Raw genomic sequence first — 21,715 nt, 5'->3', positions numbered from 1 at the left:
GTCCCTTTAGGGAACAGGGTAGGCTCTATACACGTGATGTATTTTAGGCATATTTTGTGTCCCTTTTTCTCCATAACCATAAAAGCTACAGTAATTATTTTACTATTATTGTGAAGATCAGCGATTACTATTCTTACTAAAGCAGAGTTATCAATGAAAGTTGTGATGCTCATTTTTTGGGAAATTTTTACTTCAGAACCTAATTACACTCTATGACAGCTATTAGGGGTCAGTATGTGGGGTTTAAAGTCCCAAAACCACTATATATTACAATAACCCTTATTACATATTGTGTTGCATAAAAGCACTTCCTCACACAACAATAATTCTGCTTCGGCATATTCCCTATTGAGTTATTTAAATACTGGCCAAATCTATGATTATAGATGATGTGGTTGCTGAGAAAAATTAGCGTAAGTACAAAAAAGCATGTTTTGAGATAATCGCATTTAAGTTGAAAATCTACATTATTTAAGAGGTACAACGAGATAACAGCAAATTGATGAACCTGTTTAATAGGCACCAGCCAGATACTCATCACCAATATCATTTTTTTTCTTTTTGTGTTTAAACGACTTGCCTGGCGAGCCTCATTTGTCGTCTGCTGTGCAGACGTGTCAGCACAGAACTGTTGACAGAGTTTGAGGGAGGGTAAGCCCTGCACTGTGCAGAGCCCAGGAAAATTTCCAAAATAGTCGAGCATATTAACACAGACTATATCGATATCATTAAAAGTGAGCACAGCATCAAGAGTGCATATTAACAGTGTTTGGTGCCCAAGGAAAACAATTTTTTTAAATCGTGCTCCCACACGACAATCCAACAACTGTTATGGTTTTGAGTTTCCCCATGGAGGCAATTAGCAAGTAATTATGGATGAGTTCCAGATAAATTGGCTTAACAGCCCCAGTAACAGATGCTGAATAATGTTCCTTATAAATGAATGGTTCACCATTTAACTGGGCTTTGTTGAATTTACACCAAGTTTTGGCATCCTTCGAGCAAAGGCCATGGGATTGATTGGTGTCCTTTGATGCCATGTGAAAATATGCGGACAGCCTTTCCAAGTCCTCCAAGCTAGCTCTATTTCTTTTAATGGCCAACCAATAACAATTTCGGCGCTTGCCAATGATGACACATCCTTGACCAGATATAGATTTCCTGACAGAAAGCTTGGTCCCTCTACTTTTTTCTGTTTTCGTAGTGCTGAGCCCATTCTCTTCTAAAATGTGCCAAATGCACTCCAGCTTAAATACTGTAACTTCTTCATATGGCTACGATGCTTGAACTGCAAAGAATCTGCTACTTAAGAATGGGGGAATGGGAGGCCGGCGCACAAGTTTTGAAATATGTCATTTTCAAAGAAAAAAATTGTACTAAGACAAACAAATGACTCATTCTGGTTCAGAAAAAGCTGTAGATTTCAAATAACATAAAAATAAAAAATTACCTTTCAATACTTTTGCTTACTTTGTCTCCTTAAATGAATGGTAAAACTGCTTCCCGAGTGCTAAAAGGTCTGCTTGGGCATTAGTCCAGCTGTTCCCATGAATCAAACTGCCCAATAAAATTTAGAGGCAGAGTATAATGCCAGAGTTCTAAATAAAAAGCAGTAACAATGAAAGATCCCTACATTCGATTATGAGCATGAAGGCATACCTGGTTCCAAGATCTTCTCGGTCAATAGTGATGGCATGGACTGGTGGCAAATAATGCAGCTCCGTGCTGTCAGCCACTTCAGCAGACATTTTATCAGCCAGCAGTTCCAGGCATTGCCGCCTGCAGGTATCAACAATGTGTGCTTTCTCCAAAAGGTTTCACTCATCTGCAGGCATCCATTTCCAGCAAGAAGACACTGCACATTTTTAAATTTATTTACTACTTCAAACTAAATGCACACCTTTCAGGAATACTAAAAAAAAAACTTTTTCTCACTAGTTTGCATAAGCAACAGTGAGTATGACTTAATATGAGCCAGAGGATCCTATAAGACAATATGCATAAAGTTAACAAAAACAAATATTGTAACTAAATATTAGATTGAAAAAGCGAATATTAGTGAGACAAGGATTATCATGAAACTAAACTGTCGTAGACATGCTGAAAAATTGTAAAGACAATTTTCAAAACTTTACAAATTGCAAACAGAAAAATTCAGATGGTGTGGAGTAAGCTAGTTAGCTGCATAAATAGAAACAGAACAAATATAATGAAGCCACTACTTTAGGCAGGACACAGTAGTGTGAGAAAGCAAACAAATGAACATTCTCACTCCCAGTCATCTTTCAAAAACTCTTCATTATTGACAAGCCAAAAAAAATATGCTTGCAAGAGCTATTGATGTGATGCAAAGCAATATCGAAAACCAATGCTATGAAATGCTGTGAATCACAAGAAAGTATGCCATGTTGAAAGTAGGGCTTGTTGGTACATAATCTTGACAGAAAGGATGAACAGGGACATGTCCCTCTCATTAGCAGTGCCACGATGCAGTCCTAGTGCAGAGGAAATCCTTTACAGTCTCCAACCCCTTTCTACCACATCTTTTGACTAGGGAATTATGAGAATATGACAATCTATAGTACTTGGCAGAGCTTGCAAACTTGTGTAACAAGAACTGGGGTCCATTATCGCTTTGGAGCACCTACAGCTCACTGAATTGAGCCCCGACACTCTTGATATCTGAGATCTCCATTTGGCTGGAAGTGTCATGCAGTCTGGCAACTTCTGGATAGCATGAACAGTAGCCCATAAGCAGCACAAAAGTTTTTCCCTCCATCTCAAACAAATCTGCCCCAACTTATTGCCATGGGTGCTACAGTGACATTGTCGGAAGCAAAGGCTTAGCTCCCTGAACTATTGTATTTACACACCATCCACATGAGTCACCCATTGACACAATATGTCGGCCTAGGTGAGACCACAAAACTGAGCCATCTGCATCGTCCCACATTATTAAGCTTGTGGGAACAGTAAACTTTAGGTTTGAAGTGAATTTGAAGCTAAGAATGATTTGGTTTGAATAATTTCAAATTGAATTTGAATAGTATATATCACACATTATAACAAAAATTTAGCATATTTGTTTTACCCTAATTAACCTGCACATTTTTTTTAATTGAAAGAAAGCATGTACAAGCTTTATTCTTTTGAATGCGAATGCATTTCTTAGTCGCGCTATGTCAGGCATCCGTCGGGATCCATCCATCGCACTCTCCTATAGTAACAGCTGTGGGCGCCTGCGTCCCTAGCGACCAGAGCCCCCATCATGTAACGCTTTGGCGTTGGCAGCTGTCAGCAACAGCTGCGGGTGCGCACGCTTATCCTAGCCCCTAGCAATTGGAGCCTCAACCTCCTTGACTTGAACGTAACTTGCCACCGCCTCAAAGCAATGCGTTTGAAACGTGTTTGTAGTGTGTGTGCTGCCAGTGTTCGTGTAGCGTTTGTGGTGATAGGACGCTGACATTATGGCCGTCGGGTACAATGACAGGCGCAGCACTTTGCCGCTCCTCTCACCATTCACTCTCACCATTCACTCTCCCGTCCGCTCCCTCTTCACTCTCGACCATTCGCTGGCTGGGCGCCTCTCAAGGTGGTGGCAAGTCGGTGAAGGCGAATGTCTGGGGGCAACGGTACCCTCTCTCGGCGCAAGAAATGCATGTGCATTTTCTCGCGGTTCCCTTTGGGGAGGCGAGGACATTTTTTTGGTTCAAAGAAAGTGGTAGCAACTTTGAATAGTAGAAGGATTTTATTTTTGATAAAATATGCAAGTGATGTCCTATAAAATATGTTAGATATTGAAATTTACCAAGAGCATATAAACCCGTATCATAAGTTCTTTTTTTTAAGCTTAAAATATTATAAATAGATGTAAGAATAATATGATTGTTTGACCCTGAAGTGGGGTTTGAGACAGCGCAGATTTCCCCCTGAATAAGTGTATTCAGGGTACAGCACACCTCCCTAGCAGTGAAACCACCTTTACAATTTAGTTACATGCATACTAATCACATCACTATTCGTTTATTTTAAATGATTTGAACTTTCCTATAATTTAGATTCCAATGAGAGTGAATTCAAATACTGTAATATTCTTTTGCATATTCAAAGTGCTCAAAAAACTGCATAAGCCCACATATAATGAAGGCCTGCATAGACAGAATCGAATACTTCCATTTACAGAGCGTCGAAAATCACTAGAATTATTCATTTATTTATTTATTTATTTTCAAATACTGCAGCCCAATACAGGGCTATTGCAGGAGTGGGGTACATTTACATGAACAAAGTACACTGATTACATGATGGAACAATCATAGCAAAGAAAAAATAAATAATTATTACTTATAACAGTCCATCTACTTATAACAGTGGGTCTACAAAATTCACAAATACTACCGGGTAATTGATTCCACCTTTCAATAACTCGAAGAAAATAACTGTTCTCAAAAGTGTTCATGTGCGTACAAAAGGCTTTAAGTTGAGGCTGCGGTAATATCTAGTTGAAAGAGTATTAAAATATGAGATGTAATCATATGAAGATAGTTGACAAGACGAGTGAAGAAATGAATGCAATAACTTTAAGGAATCGCTATCCCGTCTGGTAGACAGGAGAAGGAATTTCAAGAAATTCATAACTGAAGAAGGTAAAAAGTTACGATTGTAGCGATGGCGAATGAAGCGAACCGCCTCCCTTTGTACAGATTCAACTTTGTTGACATCACATGTTTTATATGGGTTCCAGACACACGAAGCATACTCCAGTATAGGGCGTATAAGGGTTTTATAGAGCAATGACTTAGTGGATTTCCGAGATTTAGATGATGTACGACGCAGGTAACCTAATATTTTCAGTGCTTTGAATGTGATGTAATCAATATGCTGCAACCATTGTATATTGTGAGATAAGATAACCACAAGGTATTTGTTCTCTTGTGCCCTGGGAATAATTGTGTTCCCGAAAGTGTACACATGCGGCAATGGGGAGTGGCTGTTAGTGAATGATAAATTACTGCTTTCTGAAAGTTAATGCACATCTGTCAATGCCTACACCATGTGCAAAAGCTAGTGAAGGAATCCTGAAGTATGCTATGATTGCCAGATGAAATTACTTGATATAAGACGCAGTCCTCGACATAAAGACGGACTTTTGACTTCATATTGTTCGGAAGGTCATTTATAAATATTAAAAATAATCAAGGTCCTAGAACAGATCACAGTGGAACACCCAAAGTTACATCGACAGTTGAGGACAAAGTGGAGTTGAAAGACGCATATTGAGATCGAGATTTAAGAAAGCTAGCTATGCAATTGGTTAATTGAGAGTTGTTAAAGATAGCATCAATTTTACTTGGCAGCTTATTGTGTATAACGGCGTCGAAAGTCTTGGAGAAGTCTATGAATAACGAATCAATCTGATTGCCAATGTCAAGGTTGCTGGAAATGTCATGTGCAAATTCGACCAGTTGCGTTGGTGTGCTGAAACCACGACAAAAACCATGTTGTATGTTCAAGAGTAGGTTATTGGACACAAGGTATTTCGTTATATGATTGTGAATATGCTCAAGCAGTTTACTGGAATTCGAAGTGATATCGGTCTGTAGTTGGACAGGAAATGTTTGTTGCTAGACTTATGCAAAGGCAAGACTTTGGCTAGTTTCTAGAGCTGGGGAACAGTGCTTGAAATTATGGATTTTCAAAAAATTATCGACAAATAATGTGCACACCAGAGGGAGTATCGCACCAGAAAGCTGTTTGAAATGTTGTCAAGACCAGTGCACTTTTTTGTGTCAAACTTGAGTATCATGTTCAGGTTGCCGTTCTCGTTAATCAATACATCGTCAATAGTGAGCTCAAGATTAGGGCTTTTGAATACCAGCAGAGAACTGTTATCATTGCTCTACTTAAAGGCAGCTCATATATACTGGCAGTGCATCGCTGACATTTACAAGTAACCTTCTCGGTGGCGAATCTGAAGCTAACCTTGAGGTTGGGGGGGGGGCTTCTTAAACAGACACTAAAGGCAAATGACAGTTTACGTCTGAGCAAAACATCAATGTTTAAGTCCATCTAAAACAATATTATCAACAGTAGTGCTCTAGTAATCAAGAAATTATGGTAAATGCATGACGCAGTTTATGTCACAAGTGGGGCATTTTGAAATTATTCCAACAACATCAACCCTAAATATTAATAATCACTTAATCAAACCAGTTGCCATAAAAAAGAACCTTTTGTTACATAATAAAATGCCACTTGTCCGTTTCTCTTTTATTTCTGAAAACAAAAAAATGCACCGCTAGCGTTTCCATAGGGAATGTCACAAGTGGTTTAAAAGTTCCGTTGGGTATCGTAATGTGTACTGTTGTGTGTGCATTGCACACTCACAAAAGTCACTGTGATGGAAAGTTCAACAAATTGCCACCTGCATGTGAGTTGCCAAATGCTCAAATGATGTGCACTACTTGAGCTACAGCAAAGAAACAAGTGTAGAGGTGCCACAAAACTAACTCCTATGCTCGAACTAGTTGTGTGCCGTGCCTCTCTACCAACATTGAGAGCCAATGTCCAGCTGTCTGGTTCGCCAAGGACATTTATAGCAGTAAGCTTCAATGGCTGTTGTTGCTCCTGCGACTCGAGATACTTTTGCTCAACTGCTACTAGTGCCAGCGGCCACACAGTAAAAAAGGCGGGCAACGTTGGACAGCGCAACTGCTGCATCAGGAAGCCTGTTTTTAGGTGAGTGATTTCAAGTGCACGTGCGCTAACACCGTGTGGACAACTAAAGTGCTATTTTATTTCAAAATAAACATTTCCTAGCCACAAAAGGAGCACTACAAGATTCTGGGACTGCTACATCACTAATCAATGTCGACTTATTATTAGAGCCGCTGCAGGTTTCCAAACACTTGAGAAGAAACTGCCTGCAGTTTAAAAAAACGGAGCTCTTCCGCACAGCCAAGTTATCATAAAAGCCAAGGACAAAAGCTGTGAAAGCGACCTTACTCCTCAGCGCCACAAGTTATGATGCCCTAGATGTGTACAGAAACTTCATGTTTGCCAATGGTGAGAACAAAGAAGATTATCAAATGTTGGTCAAAAAGTTTGATGAATAGTGTGTCCAGCAGGGCAATGAAGTTTATGAAAGGCATGCATTTCTCCGAGTACAGGAAGAGGCAGAACTATCTGAAAGATTTTTCAGAAAGCTCAAGGAGCAAACGAAACCATGCAACTTCAGAGAGCTTGAACAATCCATGATAGTGACCGAGTGCAATTTTTGATCAGCGACAAAAAGTTTGGACATAGAATACTTCGCGAGAAAGACCTTACATTGCATAAAGCAGATCAAATGTATAAAGCAGCTGAAGCATCTGTGCAACAAAATGCAGTATGGTGAAATGAAACCCTGAAAGTTGTGTACACAAGAGGAACTGAACAGGGCCGCAAAAGGCAGTCTCGATGTCATCAATGCGCAAAATGTCAAGCTCCAGAAGAATGTCCAACTCGGGAAAAGTTTTGCCACATATGAAAGAAAAAGAATCACTTTGCGGCGTGTTGCCGCTCCAGGTTGACCAAGAGAACAATGCCCAAGAGGCCAATAATAATTTTGATATCTTGAATATCAGCATATGCGATGTGACTGATGGTGTTGGAGCAGACTGCACAATGTGCAGTGAGATAGCCGGTCAAGAACTGATATTTAACGAAGATACTGACTCGCAAGCTAACCTACTACCTCTGCCCGTGTTCAGGTGTGCCAATAGGGTGAAGAAAAAGCACGGCAGTTCTAACGGCATAAAATGGAAGCATTATCAAGCATTTGGGAGTATGAACAGAAATACTGAAAATGGCTAAGAACATCGCGTTACATTCTTTATTGCTAAGAATGGTCTGAACGCCATTATTGGTACAAGGCACATGTCAGCAATGCGGACCAATTCCAACAGTGAATGTGATAAACTAGCGAACAAGACGCTCCCCAGCTGGCTTTTATACACCTAGTTCATGGAGCAGGCTGTGTAAAGTGATATTAAAAGATGGTACTGTGACTCGACACCGTTCCAGCGGTGCAGCCTGCCCGGAGAGTATTTCTGGTGATAAAACAGCAGCTTCATGAGGAGCTGAACCGCATGGAACGGGCCTCTATCACCGTAAAAGTGAGTGAGCCTACCAACCTAATAAGCCCTTTAATTGTAGTAAGGAAGAAAGATGGCCACCTTCACATATGTATCAATCCAAGGGCCTTAAACAAAAGCATAATGTGCAAACATTATCCTACGCCATCTCGGGAGGACAGTGAAAGTGAAATTTTTGGTGCAAAGTACTTTTCCCGGCTAGACACAAACGCAGCCTTCAATCACATGTGCATCTTTGGGACACCATTTAGTTAACATACAGCGCAAGACTACGACTAGTTACGATGTAACTACAGAAGAAGAGAAAAGGACAGAAAGAGCACTGACTTCAACTGAAATTTCATTACCGAAAACGCTGGAAATATATACTCGTGACAGAACATCACCGTGCAATCGCGCAACCTATTGCAATAAATATGTTGCGCGATTGCGCGATGATGTTCTGTCACGAGTATATATTTCCAGCGTTTTCGCCAATGAAGTTTCAGTTGAAGTCAGCGCGCTTTCTGTCCTTGTCTCTTCTTCTGTAGTTACGTCATAACTACCCGTAGTCTTGCGCTGTGCAAATATGTTGATTCCCTATCACTAAATAGCCCAAGCATCTGTCTTACCCTTAAGTCGCTAAAGGTTCGTGCGAATGCCATTTAGAATTTCTTAAGTGAGTGAGGTTTTCCAGAAGACAACTAAACATTTTTGAAGGTCTGACAGGAGTGTGCGTATACATAGAAGATATCCTGATCTAGAAGACAACTAAACATTTTTGAAGGTCTGACAGGAGTGTGTGTATACATAGAAGATATCCTGATCTGGGGAGACTCGAAAGAGCTGCGCAGTGAATGGCTTAAAGACGTACTGAAGTGAGCAGAGCATGTCGGGAAGATGTTTATTGCCAAAATTTTGCATGGCACAGATAACATTTCTTCGTGACATGATTAGCGAAAGTGGTGTCCACCCTCGCCCAGACTTAAGAGTATACACGCTCTAACGCACCTTAAAAATAAGCAGGAAGTTCACAAAATATTGGACTTCCACAAGTATGTACACTCAGTCAGTGACAAAATGTCACTATTCGGGGACTTTTGAAAGAAAACATGATAGTCGAATGGGCATCAAAACACGTGCATGAGTGATCTCAGATCTGCAGAGCCATGATAAACCCACTGCTACTAGCTCTTGTGCAGTCAAAGAAAGAAGTGAAGGTAACTGCTGACGCCTTGAAAATAGGTATTGGTGCTGCCTTGCTACAAAAACATGGAAACGACTGGTGCCCAGTCACATACGCATCACGTGTTTTGAGCGGGAGTCAAACATGCTTTGCTCTAATTGATAGGGATGCGCTGGCTGTAGTTTTTGTGTGCAAAAAGTTTCACCAATTTTTCTATGGCCACAGTGTTCTTGTCTTGACTGATCACAGGTCTGTGATTTCCAGCACCCAAAGAAGTATTGCGAACATACCACCAAAGCTGCAACGATCTTTGATCCGTATTTTCAAATACTACTGTGCCTTGCAGTTCATGCTTCTTCATCTTCATCAGTAACTGCGTGGCAGTACAGGCTCATGTCTTGTACTGCCATGCAGTCACTGATGAAGAGGAAGACGTGGAGTTCCACACAATTCAGGTCGTTTAGAGCCTGGTAAGCAGTCGAACAAAGCAGAGACTTCAAAACGAGACCCACGCAGACTCGAATTTAGGCAGCGGTGTAGAAAAAATAAAAGCTGATGAGACGATTCAAGGGGAACCATTCACATCAGCAGTGAACAGCTGAAAGAGCTCAAAGGTAGCAAGATCGTCATGCCGAAAAACTATGAGAGCAGAAATTCTGAGGTGGATACACGAGGGTTACATCGGACAGAACAAGTGCAAGGCCGGGGCATGCAGGCTAGTTGTTTGGCTACGACTGTGCAGTGAGATTGAGAAACCAGTACGAAAGTGTCAGGTGTGTCATAAACAGGCCTACAGCCAGCCAAGCGAGCCCCTGCTACAACGGCCTACATAAAAACTAGGGTGGTATCGGGTCGGAATTGACTTGTTTCAGTCTGCAGTGGACTCCTACGTCATGGTGTATGATGACCAGCCGAACTTCTCAGTTGTTGAAAGACTGGTGGGCATGACAGCAGCGGAAATACTTGCTATATTCCCTCGCTATGATATTTCAGCGCAAGTCTGCACTGACAATGAGCCCCAATTTGCTTTGAGTGAGTTTGCTGCCTTTGCAAAACAGTACAACTTCAAACATATAACATATAGCCCTAATTTGCCCTGCTCAAACAGTTTAGCCAAAAAGGGCATACAGATTATGAAATGAGCGGGGATTCAATTCCACAACCTAGAGGTCCACCAGACCATCATACTGAGTGACAAAGACAATTTTTCATTTCTGTTTTGTTAAGATTGCCCAAATTGCAAATGTTCATTGCCCAATCGCTCATGTTTCGGTGATCAAAGTGGTACCGACACGAATTAGGTGCTGCAGTGTCATTTTTCCACCCGGAGTGTCAGTCACGCCATATCATATCGTCCATCACGTTAATTTTGGATTACATCTTGGCTACACTTCGTTTGCATCATGTAGCTTGTCAAGTTGTATTAAATGACTGTGCTTATATTCTCGAAGCAGCCTTTTTGAAACAAAAAATTATTTTCAAGGATGCATGCATGCAACATGTAAATATTCATACATTTTTATTTCTTCCACAATCACAGCACAGAAAGGCTATACGTCAGGGCCATCACTTTAAAAAGATATTTTTTGTATATGTCAGGTTACAACAGGTAAGTAAAATGACATTAGGTGTACTAATACCGAAACCCTGAAAACCAAGAAACCTATAGAACTTGCACCCATTTCACTCACTTTGTGACTGGGAAAGCTGTTTGAGAAGATAATACAAACAAGATTAAGTAATCATTTCAAAGATAATAGACTTTTTCCAGATTCTATGTTTGAGTTCCAACCACAAATTTCAGCACAAGACGGCTCATGTTAAAGGAGGAAGCACTAAGTCCACCAAGTGGCAGTGATAACAAAATAGTCCCTGCGCTAGACATAAAGAAAGAATTTGACACTACATCACATAGCCTAATCCTAGAAGAACTTGAGAATATTGAATGTGGAGAGCAAGTTTATCAATATATTCGCTCTTTCCTAAGCAATATAACGGCAACAATAGGCTTGGGGTCAACTATATCAGAACCATTTGACATGCCAAACAGAGAAACGCCCCAAGCTTCGATTCTTTCGTCGCTACTTTTTAACATAGGAATGAGAAAGCTAGTGATAAAGCTAGGGAAAAAGACCTAGGACATGCAATTTACACTGATGATATTACAATCTGGGCACATAAAGGTTCACTTGGGAAGAAACAGGATTCTCTGCAGAGAGCTATCTCTAATGTTGAGAAATTTACCACACACACTGGAATGCAATGCTCACAAGAAAAGTCCGAGTTCATGTAGATTCAGACCCCATATTCGAACAAGCAACAACGACCACACATAGAGCTACATTTAAATGGCCAGCCTATAAAAGAAGTGAAAACACTGCGCATATCAGGTCAGTTGATTCAGGACTGCAGGGTCGGTCACACCTTGACCAGACTGAGGAAAACCACGACAAGCATACCGCGCATAATCTACAGAGCCACTAGAAATAAAAAAAGAAGAAACGAACAGGCTAGTGCAGGCTTTCGTCATAAGTCACGTGACTTGCGGCCTCCCGTTCCAGAAACTATCAAACAGAGAGACCCACCAGGTAAACGCTTTAATACGCACAGCATACAAAACAGCCCTAGGACTGCCACACAATACAAGCACTGAAAAACTTGAAGACCTGGACATCCATAACACATTTGAAGAGGACGCAACGTCAGTTATTCTCGCGCAGCGTGAATGGCTCAACTCAACAGAGCAAGGCAGAGCTTTATTACAAAAGCTAGGGTACCCACTAAGGCCACAATATTGCAGAGAACAAACACTTATACTACCTCATGAGGTCAGAGAACACATAATGGTTTCTCCCATTCCCAAAATCATGAGTGTAAAATATCATAAGAGCAGACGAGAGGCTAGGGCGAGAGCTTTGGAAAGGCAGTTCGGACACCATCGAGACGTGCACTACACGGACGCGTGAAAAATAGCCAAAGATAAATACACTGTAGTAGCGACAAATCAATTTAGTACAATAACAGCAACCGTACGAACTGCCTCAGTTAGCACAGCAGAGTCGGCAGCCATAGCATTGGCCATACAAGATGCCAAATACAAGACCCAAGACGCCCTAGTTATCTCGGACTCAGAGTCAGCATGCCGCCAATACCTGACAGGAGTTCTATCAAAAACTGCAACTAAAACTTTGGAAACGCACTTTTAACAATATCACGCTGTCATTTGGTGTCCAGCGCACAGGGGGTTGGAGGGTAATGAGAGGGCCGACGAAATAGCTCGTGGAATTAGTATCCTAGCACCGATAGTGACTCTCAAGAGCCTCCAGACAGCCCACGCGACATCCTGGGAACACAAAGAAAAAAAGAGCGAAATTTCAGCCCACCACACCTCAAACTTGATATCGAGCAGGCTAGGGACTGGCACCGGTAAAAACAAACATCTATCCCAACTACAAATTCTCAACAAAATCCACCCAACGCAGTAACCGAGCACATGTCCGTGATGTTCGAAGCGGCCATCTCTTACCCCTTTAACGTGGATGTGTAGACTCAGGCCACCCAAAATTAATTCACCTTTATTAGGGAAAAACCCATTTGAGAGGCAGAAGGAGGTCTGGTTTGCGAGCAAGGATCGAGAGAGCCATGTGGCTCTGCTATATCAGGCTCAGCGAGCCGTAAAAGCCACCCACCTTCTTCCTTATTCCCTCTAGTACAATAAAGTTTCTACTAATACTACTCATCTATATATGAGATATGGTAAATGCATTTTGTGAAATGATAGAGCCCCCTCCACCCAATTCATGCCTTACTGCTCTGGTGAGATCCCATTTCAAGATTGCACCCTCTAGCTGTAACGAGTTTGAGACCCTGTTCTGCCAGCCAATGGTTGAGCCAATGCCTCCTTCACTAGAAGCCCGTCGCGTCACTCGCTTTCCCATTGTGGCGACGGTTTCATTTAGTTCTTCACAAATCTGTGAGGCAGCGCTCGTTGCCTTACTGACTTCCGGCGGCAGCGGAAATGCGGGGGCGCCTGCCAGCATGGTGCTGCTAGCACCTCGAACACAGTAACAAGTATGATGGCAATCTCAGATGCCCCATCACGTGATCTCTGTTGCAGGCATTTGCCATACGTGGCACTCATTGCTTTTACTTGGGGAAAAAAAGGGGGAGAGGGCGTGCAACCGTGTTACCGGACCACGCAGCAGGCATCTTAAAGGACGCATTAGTTTTCTAATATCACTTGTTGTTGGACAAGTTGGTGCACTGCATCAGAAAAAAAATATATCCAGCCAATAAAATAACCAACACAGGAAAATGAAGGAGACAGGATAGGGGCTAGACTACCAACTGTTTATTCACGTTTGTGAGGCTAAAGTACTCATGTGGTCACATGGTCATGCTACAAGCTCTTAATATGAATTGCAAAATGAAATAACCTGATATACAACCACTGCATACATTCTTTGCCGTACCAATCACTGAATATTACAAAAAAAATTGCAAGTATTTTCCTTCCTGCACAATGCCACAGAGTTATCATAACAACATGCCTCACCATTCTCTGCAATGTGAAAAGATTCGAGTATTTCACTTGCCATTTTTTCATGGCTTCTGCCCGAAATCCTGACTTTGTTCAGCACTGGCTTAAATTTGCACTGTTCACAATAAAGGGCTTGATTGGAGCCTGTTCCTTTCTCTAAGGATTTAAATTGTTCCCAAGCTCTAATATTGACACAATGACCTGTTTGGCCAATGTACACCATCCCGCAAGTCCGTGGAATTTAATACATTACGGCAAAAACACATCTCATGAACATCTGCCCACGCTTCGCCTCACACTTTGGCTTCTTTTTCATGATACGTGCAGATAAACCACCCAGTTTCTTTGGTGCGGAAAACACCACGGGCACACCATACCTCACGGCAAAATTTTCATTCAGGCCATGCACAACACGGTGCGTATAGGGCACCACTCGCGGTCTCTTCTGCTCTGGCCAGGTCTGTGTGCTTTTCTTTTTTCCTTTCATTTTTTGTAGCAAAGATTCAGCTACAGCAGACAAAACGAATCTGGGAAAGCCGGCATTTTTCAGTCTATCAATCTGGGCCCTAAACTTTGTCTCGAACATGTGCTCACATGACCTTGTCAGGGCAGATTCAAGGCAAAGACAACAGATGGCCCTCTTGATAATTTTAGAGTGTGTCGACTCATACAGTAACAACTCTATCTTAGCTCCTTGCAAATACATCAAATACACTTGTCTTAAAAATAACATGATGTTTATGTCTAGAAATTGCAGACAATTGTTCACCAGCAACTCATGCGTAAAACTCAGGCCTTTTTCTAGGTTTCCAAAGCAGCACAAAGCACAATACGCTTTACACGGTGTTGTCATAGGCCACATTGAAATCAGTAGCTAAAGCTATCAAAAAGTCATCAACGTATCTAAAAATTTGCAGGACAGTGCCTTTGTCAAAGGTAGATTCTAACTCCTAGCCAATAGAAGATAAAAAAGTCTTACACAACACAGGGGCCAACACCAGATCCTATGCATATCGCTTTTTTGTGAATAAACAAGCCGTGTATGTATGTCTGTATGTATGTATGTATGTATAAATTTTATATATATATATATAAATGTGTGTGTGCGTGTGCATGTGCGTGTGTGTGTGTGTGTGTGTGACATCTAACAGACAATAATGCCAACGAAATTATATGGGAAGTTATTAAACAGAATTATAATTTACATGTGAAGAATGGAAAGTAGGTGAAAAGATAACTTGCCATGGGCAGGAACTGAACCTGCGACTTTCAAATAACAGGTTGGTAGAGGATTGAACAATGTTATTCGAAGGTCGCAGGTTCGGTTCCTGCCCACAGCAAGTTATCTTTTCACCCATTACAATTTGTTTTAATAACTTCCCCTATACTTTCCTTGGCATTATTGTTTGTTATATCACATTAATATTGTGTCAAGCACGGAAAAATGAGCTTTTAAGTATAGACTTCTTTTCATTATATATATGTGTGTATGAGATCTAACAGACAATAATGCCAAGGAATGTATATGGGAGCATCGAACGGGTTATTCGAGGTCGTAGGTTCGATTCCTGCTCACAGCAGGTTATTTTTTTACCCACTTTTCTTTCTTCTTATTTACTTTGCATTGGTTCTAGTAACTTCCCCTATACATTCCTTGGCATTATTGTCTGTTAAATCTCATTATATATATATATATATATATTGAAAGGGGGTTTAATAGCGACGCCAGGTAATAGGCAGACAGCCGGTATGGAAACAAATGCTCGGGCAGTCCAGCGTCTACAGCTTGTGCTCCCGCTCGCGCTTCGCACTCAGCGATGGTCCCACTAGTCATTGCCTTGCGAATTCCCCACTACAATGCCCCGGCGACGAAGACGAGCCATCCTGGCGACTCAAGGTGACGAGAGAACAGGAGGGTCATAACAGGGCTTGAGGCGACTGATGTGGACCGTCTCACGACCAAGGCGGCGCTTGTCCGTGGACGGCTTGAGCGGTTCAATCACATAGGTGACAGAAGAAGGGTGCTGTATGACGCGGTAAGGGCCCGTATACTTCGGTGCAAACTTGGGAGTCAGTCCAGGAGAGTGGAAAGGCAGTCGGAGCCACACGAGAGAACCGTCGGGGAAGGTATTCTGAACAAGATCATGGTCGTGGCGATCTTTTTGGAGGGCTTGGTTATCGGCTGTGAAGGACCGTGCAAGTTGACGACACTCTTCGGCATGTTCAGCTATTTCAGAAACTGGGCTGAACTCGGAGGCATCAGGATTGTATGGCAGAATTGTGTGACGAAGAACAAATGACGAAGAACAAACCGGTGCAAGATGAAGGTTGCAACGTCACGAGCGCCAGCCGAAGATAGCGCTGCCGTTTCGGCGTACCTTGTCAGATGGTCCACAGCCACAATCACCCATCGATTACCACCAACAGAGCACGGTAGCGGGCCGTATAGGTCAATCGCAACACGGTCAAATGGGCGTGCAGGACATGGCAAAGGCTGCAGTTGACCGGGTGAATGAGGGAATGTCTTGCGCTGCTGACACTGGGAACATGAGCGAATGTGTTTGCGTACAAACGTGCACATACCCCGCCAGTAGTAGCGCACCGGCGTGTGCGTGTTGCGGTTCAGCATGAAAATATTTGCAGATATCAGACCGCATATGGCTGGGTATGACTAGCAGCCATTTATGACCCGCCACTTGATAGTTGCGACGGTATAACAGGCCATCCCGTATGGCGAAATGCGTTGCTTGGCGGCGAAGAGCACGCGGGTAACCGGAAGTTGATGCGTCAGACAGCATATTCAAGAGCGAGGCGATCCAAGAGTCCTTCCGCTGTTCGGATGGCATGTCTGTGACACTGACGGCAGAGAGGGGAAGGTCCAGGGCTGATATATCCGTATCATCAGATTTCACAGGTGATCGTGAAAGCGCATCTGCGTCAGAGTGCTTTCGCCCCGATCGGTAGACGACGCGTATGTCGAATTCCTGGAGGCGTAGTGCCCAACGTCCGAGGCGGCCGGAAGGATCTTTTAGCGAAGCCAGCCAACAGAGTGCGTGATAGTCAGTTACCACATCAAAAGTTTGGCCGTACAAATAGGGGCGAAACTTGTTTAACGCCCACACAATCGCGAGGCACTCTTTTTCCGTGACAGAATAGTTGGCTTCTGCCTTAGTGAGAGCGCGGCTGGCATAGGCGACCACATACTCCGTAAAACCTTGCTTGCGTTGCGCGAGTACTGCACCAAGGCCGACGCCACTTGCATCCGTGTGTACTTCGGTTGGCGCAGTAGGGTCGTAATGGCGCAGTACGGGTGGTGAGGTAAGGAGTTGGCGCAGTGTTGTGAAGGATTCGTCACAGGCTGCTGTCCAATTCGAAAGATCTGCAAGGCCAGCAAGGAGTTTGGTGAGTGGAGCGATGATGGAGGCAAAGTTCCGGACAAAGCGACGAAAATAGGAGCACAGGCCCACAAAGCTCCGTAGTTCTTTAACAGTAGTCGGCTTAGGAAATTCGGCAACAGCACGAAGCTTGTCAGGGTCGGGAAGAATGCCGGCTTTCGAGACGACATGACCAAGTATGGTGAGTTGTTTAGCCCCGAAGTGACACTTCTTCAGGTTAAGCTGAAGCCTGGCATTTGTAAGGCAATCTTACGCAGACGAGTGAGATGCGAAGTGAAATCGGGTGAAAAAACCACTACGTCATCAAGATAGCACAAGCAAATGTTCCATTTGAGACCGCGTAAAATGCTGTCCATCATTCGCTCGAACGTGGCAGGTGCATTGCAGAGTCCGAATGGCATCACTGTAAATTCATGGAGGCCATCCGGTGTGACAAACGCCGTTTTTGGACGATCAGACTCAGCCATTGGGACCTGCCAATAACCCGAGCGAAGGTCAAGCGAGGAAAAGAATTCTGCACCTTGGAGACAATCGAGAACGTCGTCTATGCGGGGAAGAGGATAAACATCTTTCCTCGTAATGTTGTTTAGGCGCCTGTAGTCTACGCAGAACCAGATTGAACCATCCTTTTTTTTTTTGACGAGTACAACTGGGGAAGACCAAGGACTACAAGAAGGCTTGATGACTCCACGCTGTAGCATGTCGTCTACTTGTTCTGCAATTACCCGACGCTCCGCTGGTGACACACGATAAGGGCGCTGGCGCAAAGGAGTACTCTTTCCTGTGTCAATTGTGTGCACAACCGTGTTCGTTCTTCCTAGCACCGCTTGGGGAAAGTCAAATGAACGCTTGAATTCGTGCAGCAGGGTAACAAGCTGCTCTCGTTGAGCCGGGGCGAGATGGCTGTCAATATAACGGTGAAATGCATCGGTAGACACGCTGTTCGAGGCAAAGTGAGGAACCAACGCGTTCAGCTCCATATTCGGCTTGGTGTCGAAGAAATCGGCAGGCACGATAGTACCTTCATCGATAAGGTGAATGTGGCCGAGCGTCTCGTTGCGGCGCAAACTGAGGGGGCACGAGTTGGGATTGGAAATAAATATCCCGGTAATGTCTTGACAAAGCTCAAGAACGGCGAATGGCAGTGATGTGTGGTGGCGGCTACCGAAGATGTCCGATGGCGTGAATAGGACGGTAGCGTCAGAAAGTGAAGCACAGCGGGCAGGGACAAACTGGGCGCTGAAAGGAGGAAGGTCTATGTCCGTCGCGACGACAAGGTTAGCCACACTAGATACGGCCGCATGAACAGAAGGCGCATCACGAAACGGTAACAGCTCCACTTCGGCCCGAGCGCAGTCCACGACGGCGTGATGACATGATAAAAAATCCCATCCTAGGATGACATCGTGGGAACATGAAGCCAACACGTGAAATTCAGTGATGTACAACACGTCTCGAATAACCACTTTTGCCGTACATGCCGCGACGGGCTCAATTTGTTGGGCACTCAGAGTACTAAGAGAAACCACGGGAGAAAGCATCGTCACTTTACGAAGAGAGCGGCAGAGTCTTTGACTAATCACGGATATCGCGGCACCGGTATCGATGAGTGCGAGTGTTTGTACACCTTCGACGATTACATCGATAAGACTGGCGGGAGAGACAGGCGAGGACTTAAACGATTAGACGATGACGCAGCTCGTGCCTCCGGAGCTGCGGCAGTTAGTTTTCCGTCTCAATGGGGGTGGGTCGTCGACGCATAGGCGATACAGAACGACGACTTGTTGAAGGTGAAGGCGAGCGGGAAGTAGAACATCTGGAAGCGAATGTTCGGGCGCCGGAAGCAGTTTGCGCATCGCGTTCGTGAACTTCAGGTGGTACGTGAGGCGCGTGGTATGGAGGCCGAAACGAATAGTCAGGATATCTTGGTGCGTTAACTGTGAAGCGCCGACGACATAGACGTGCAACGTGACCTGGAATTCCGCAAAAGTAACATATGGGCTGGTTATCAGCAGTGCGCCAAGGATTTCCGGCGTGTTGCTGTGTAGCTGGAAACGGCGCGGTGGACGGTCGCACAGGTTGTGGCGTATACATTGGCAGACGAGATGGAGGCATTGCCGCGACGGCCGCATAAGTCAGTGGCGCAGCAACAGGCGATGGTGGAGAGGCAGGCGTAGGTAATGGCAACGCCTCGGAGACCTGCTCCTGAATAGCCTGTCTGATTGTCGGCGTTAGGCGGTTCGTTGGTGCTTCGGTGGTCGGCAGATACGAGAGACACGAAAGCTGTCGTGCGACCTCTTCGCGTACATATTTTTTTATCTGCTCCAGCAGGGAGCTGTCACCACCGACGGCCAGGGCAGCGAGAGAGTCGTCTGCAGTCGTCGACCTCCGAACTGCTGCACGTTGTTTCCGAATCTCTTCCAAGCTCTGGCACAAGGTCACAAGTTCGGATACGGTACTTGGGCCCTTTGCCAGCAACATTTGATAGGCATCATCGTCTATACCTTTCAAGATATGCCTGATCTTGTCATGTTCGGTCATCTCAGGGTTGAAGCGCCGGCATAAATCGATTACATCTTCAATATAGCTAGTGAAGTTTTCGCCCTGCCTTTGTGCACGTCCGCGTAGGCGCTGCTCAGCACGCAGCTTGCGCACTGCGGGGCGATCGAACACAGCTGCGAGGGTGGTCTTGAAACCGGCCCAAGTGATAAATTCAGTACGGTGGTTTGTGAACCACAGGCTGGCGACGTCTTTGAGATAAAATGGGACATACTCCAATTTCGAGGGGTCGTCCCACTTGTTGGCGGCGCTCACCTTTTCAAACAACTGCAACCAGTCCTCCACATCTTGGTCCTCGGTGCCGCTGAAGAAGGGCGGATCTCGTTGGCGCAGGGTGGTAGGCACGATGGCCAGTTGAGATTGGGCCGTGCTTTGCTGGGTGGTGCCTTGCTCGGTCGTCTGATCAGGCATTGCTGATGCAGTGGGCAGCTTCCGGCTTCGAAGTTCCAGGTTTGCGTACCCAGCACACTTCCACCACTTTGTAAGGGGGTTTAATAGCGACGCCAGGTAATAGGCAGACAGCCGATACGGAAACAAATGCTCGGGCAGTCCAGCGTCTACAGCTCGTGCTCCCGCTCGCGCTTCGCACTCAGCGATGGTCCCACTAGTCATTGCCTTGCAAATTCCCCACTACAATATATATATATATATATATATATATATATATATATATATATATATATATATATATATATATATATATATATATATATATTAAGGAAAGAAGTGTATACCTAAGGGGGGCTCGTTTTTCCATGTTTTTACACAATATTAATGAGATCTAACAGACAATAATGCCAAGGAAAGTATAGGGGAAGATATTAGACCAAACCGTAATGTAAATATGAAAAAAGTGGGTGAAAAGATAACTTGCCGTAGGCAGGATCCGAACCTGCGACCTTCGAATGACACGTTCGATGCTCTACCACTGAGCTACCACGACAGCTATCCCCCCAGCCACATTATACGGTTGATATGCGAATTGAACGTGGGAGTGTCAGTCAGCGCCACCAGTAGAAAAACCACGTTGTGACCGCTCACGGAGGATCTACTATACTCTATATATATATATATATATATATATATATATATATATATATATATATATATATATATATATATATATATATAAAGAAACGGACAGAATACCAATCAAGAAAGATGACGAGGGGATAATCTCCCCAATGCTATTTACCGCGTGCTTACAGGAGGGGTTACTCCATGTAAGATTGAACAAAGCATGGCTGGTCGACCTCATAAATTTCTTTCAAAATTTTATATATTGTTGCCTGATCAGTGGAAAGAAGAGATCCACAATTGGTCTTGCTGTACAAACTTTTTTCGAGGCACAGTAAATGAATATTGATAGACAGGTGGAGTGCCATGCTTACCTGCTCTGCTGCTTTTTTCTAATTTGGCGATGAAATACACAAAATATATTAAAGCTACGTGCCTCAAATTTGTTTGGCTATATATAGGCATACAGACACTTACGTTTTATTATATTTAGATTGTTTACACAGTGTTTATTTTCTTTAAAAATTCTTGAATTTAACCTAAAAATGTTTTTCCGCCTAGTTTGCCAGCCTTTATTTCACAAAGCGTCAATAGAAGAGCAATGAAAATTCCGTATCATTTTTTGAACATGCTTATTTATAAAACTGCCAGAGCTAATATTAATAGCACTTTTCAATAAAAAGATATAATCGCACTAATTTCAAGAAAAGAGCATGCAAGAGAAACTTCTGGCAATTAAAAAAACATTTTTGATATTTTTTATACTTTCCCCACTTATTCTACTGCACATCAGCTTTCAAAATCAATAAATATAATTTGCATTATATGGTTTCACTTGGAGTTACGGCAAGTCAAAAACTGCCCTTGCGCAAGGATAAGCTACGGTAGATCGGACTTCCTGCCG

The 21,715-nt window shown here is 43.5% G+C and overlaps 1 protein-coding gene and 1 non-coding gene across 7 annotated transcripts in view; both read right to left on the bottom strand.

The window, feature by feature from the left end:
* LOC119175623 (mitogen-activated protein kinase kinase kinase 12) overlaps positions 1–21,715 on the bottom strand; it is a 183,644-nt gene that overhangs the window by 155,813 nt on the left and 6,116 nt on the right. For 4 of the 6 annotated variants that reach the window (XM_075881697.1, XM_037426527.2, XM_075881695.1 and 1 more), the window contains exon 2: positions 1,660–1,855. In XM_075881697.1, coding sequence (XP_075737812.1) covers positions 1,660–1,748 — 89 coding nt within the window. In that variant the 5' untranslated portion in view covers positions 1,749–1,855. The remainder of the gene's footprint in view (positions 1–1,659; positions 1,856–21,715) is intronic. The other 2 variants (XM_075881696.1, XM_037426526.2) reach the window with 1 other exon arrangement.
* Positions 20,666–20,737, bottom strand: TRNAT-UGU (transfer RNA threonine (anticodon UGU)). The gene has a single exon. It is a non-coding gene; the product is annotated as a tRNA-Thr (tRNA).

This window comes from Rhipicephalus microplus, chromosome X (assembly GCF_043290135.1).
Source record: "Rhipicephalus microplus isolate Deutch F79 chromosome X, USDA_Rmic, whole genome shotgun sequence".
Taxonomy (NCBI): Eukaryota; Metazoa; Arthropoda; class Arachnida; order Ixodida; family Ixodidae; genus Rhipicephalus; species Rhipicephalus microplus.
Note: the sequence above shows the minus strand (reverse complement) of the source record. Positions and strands in the feature narration are given on the sequence as shown.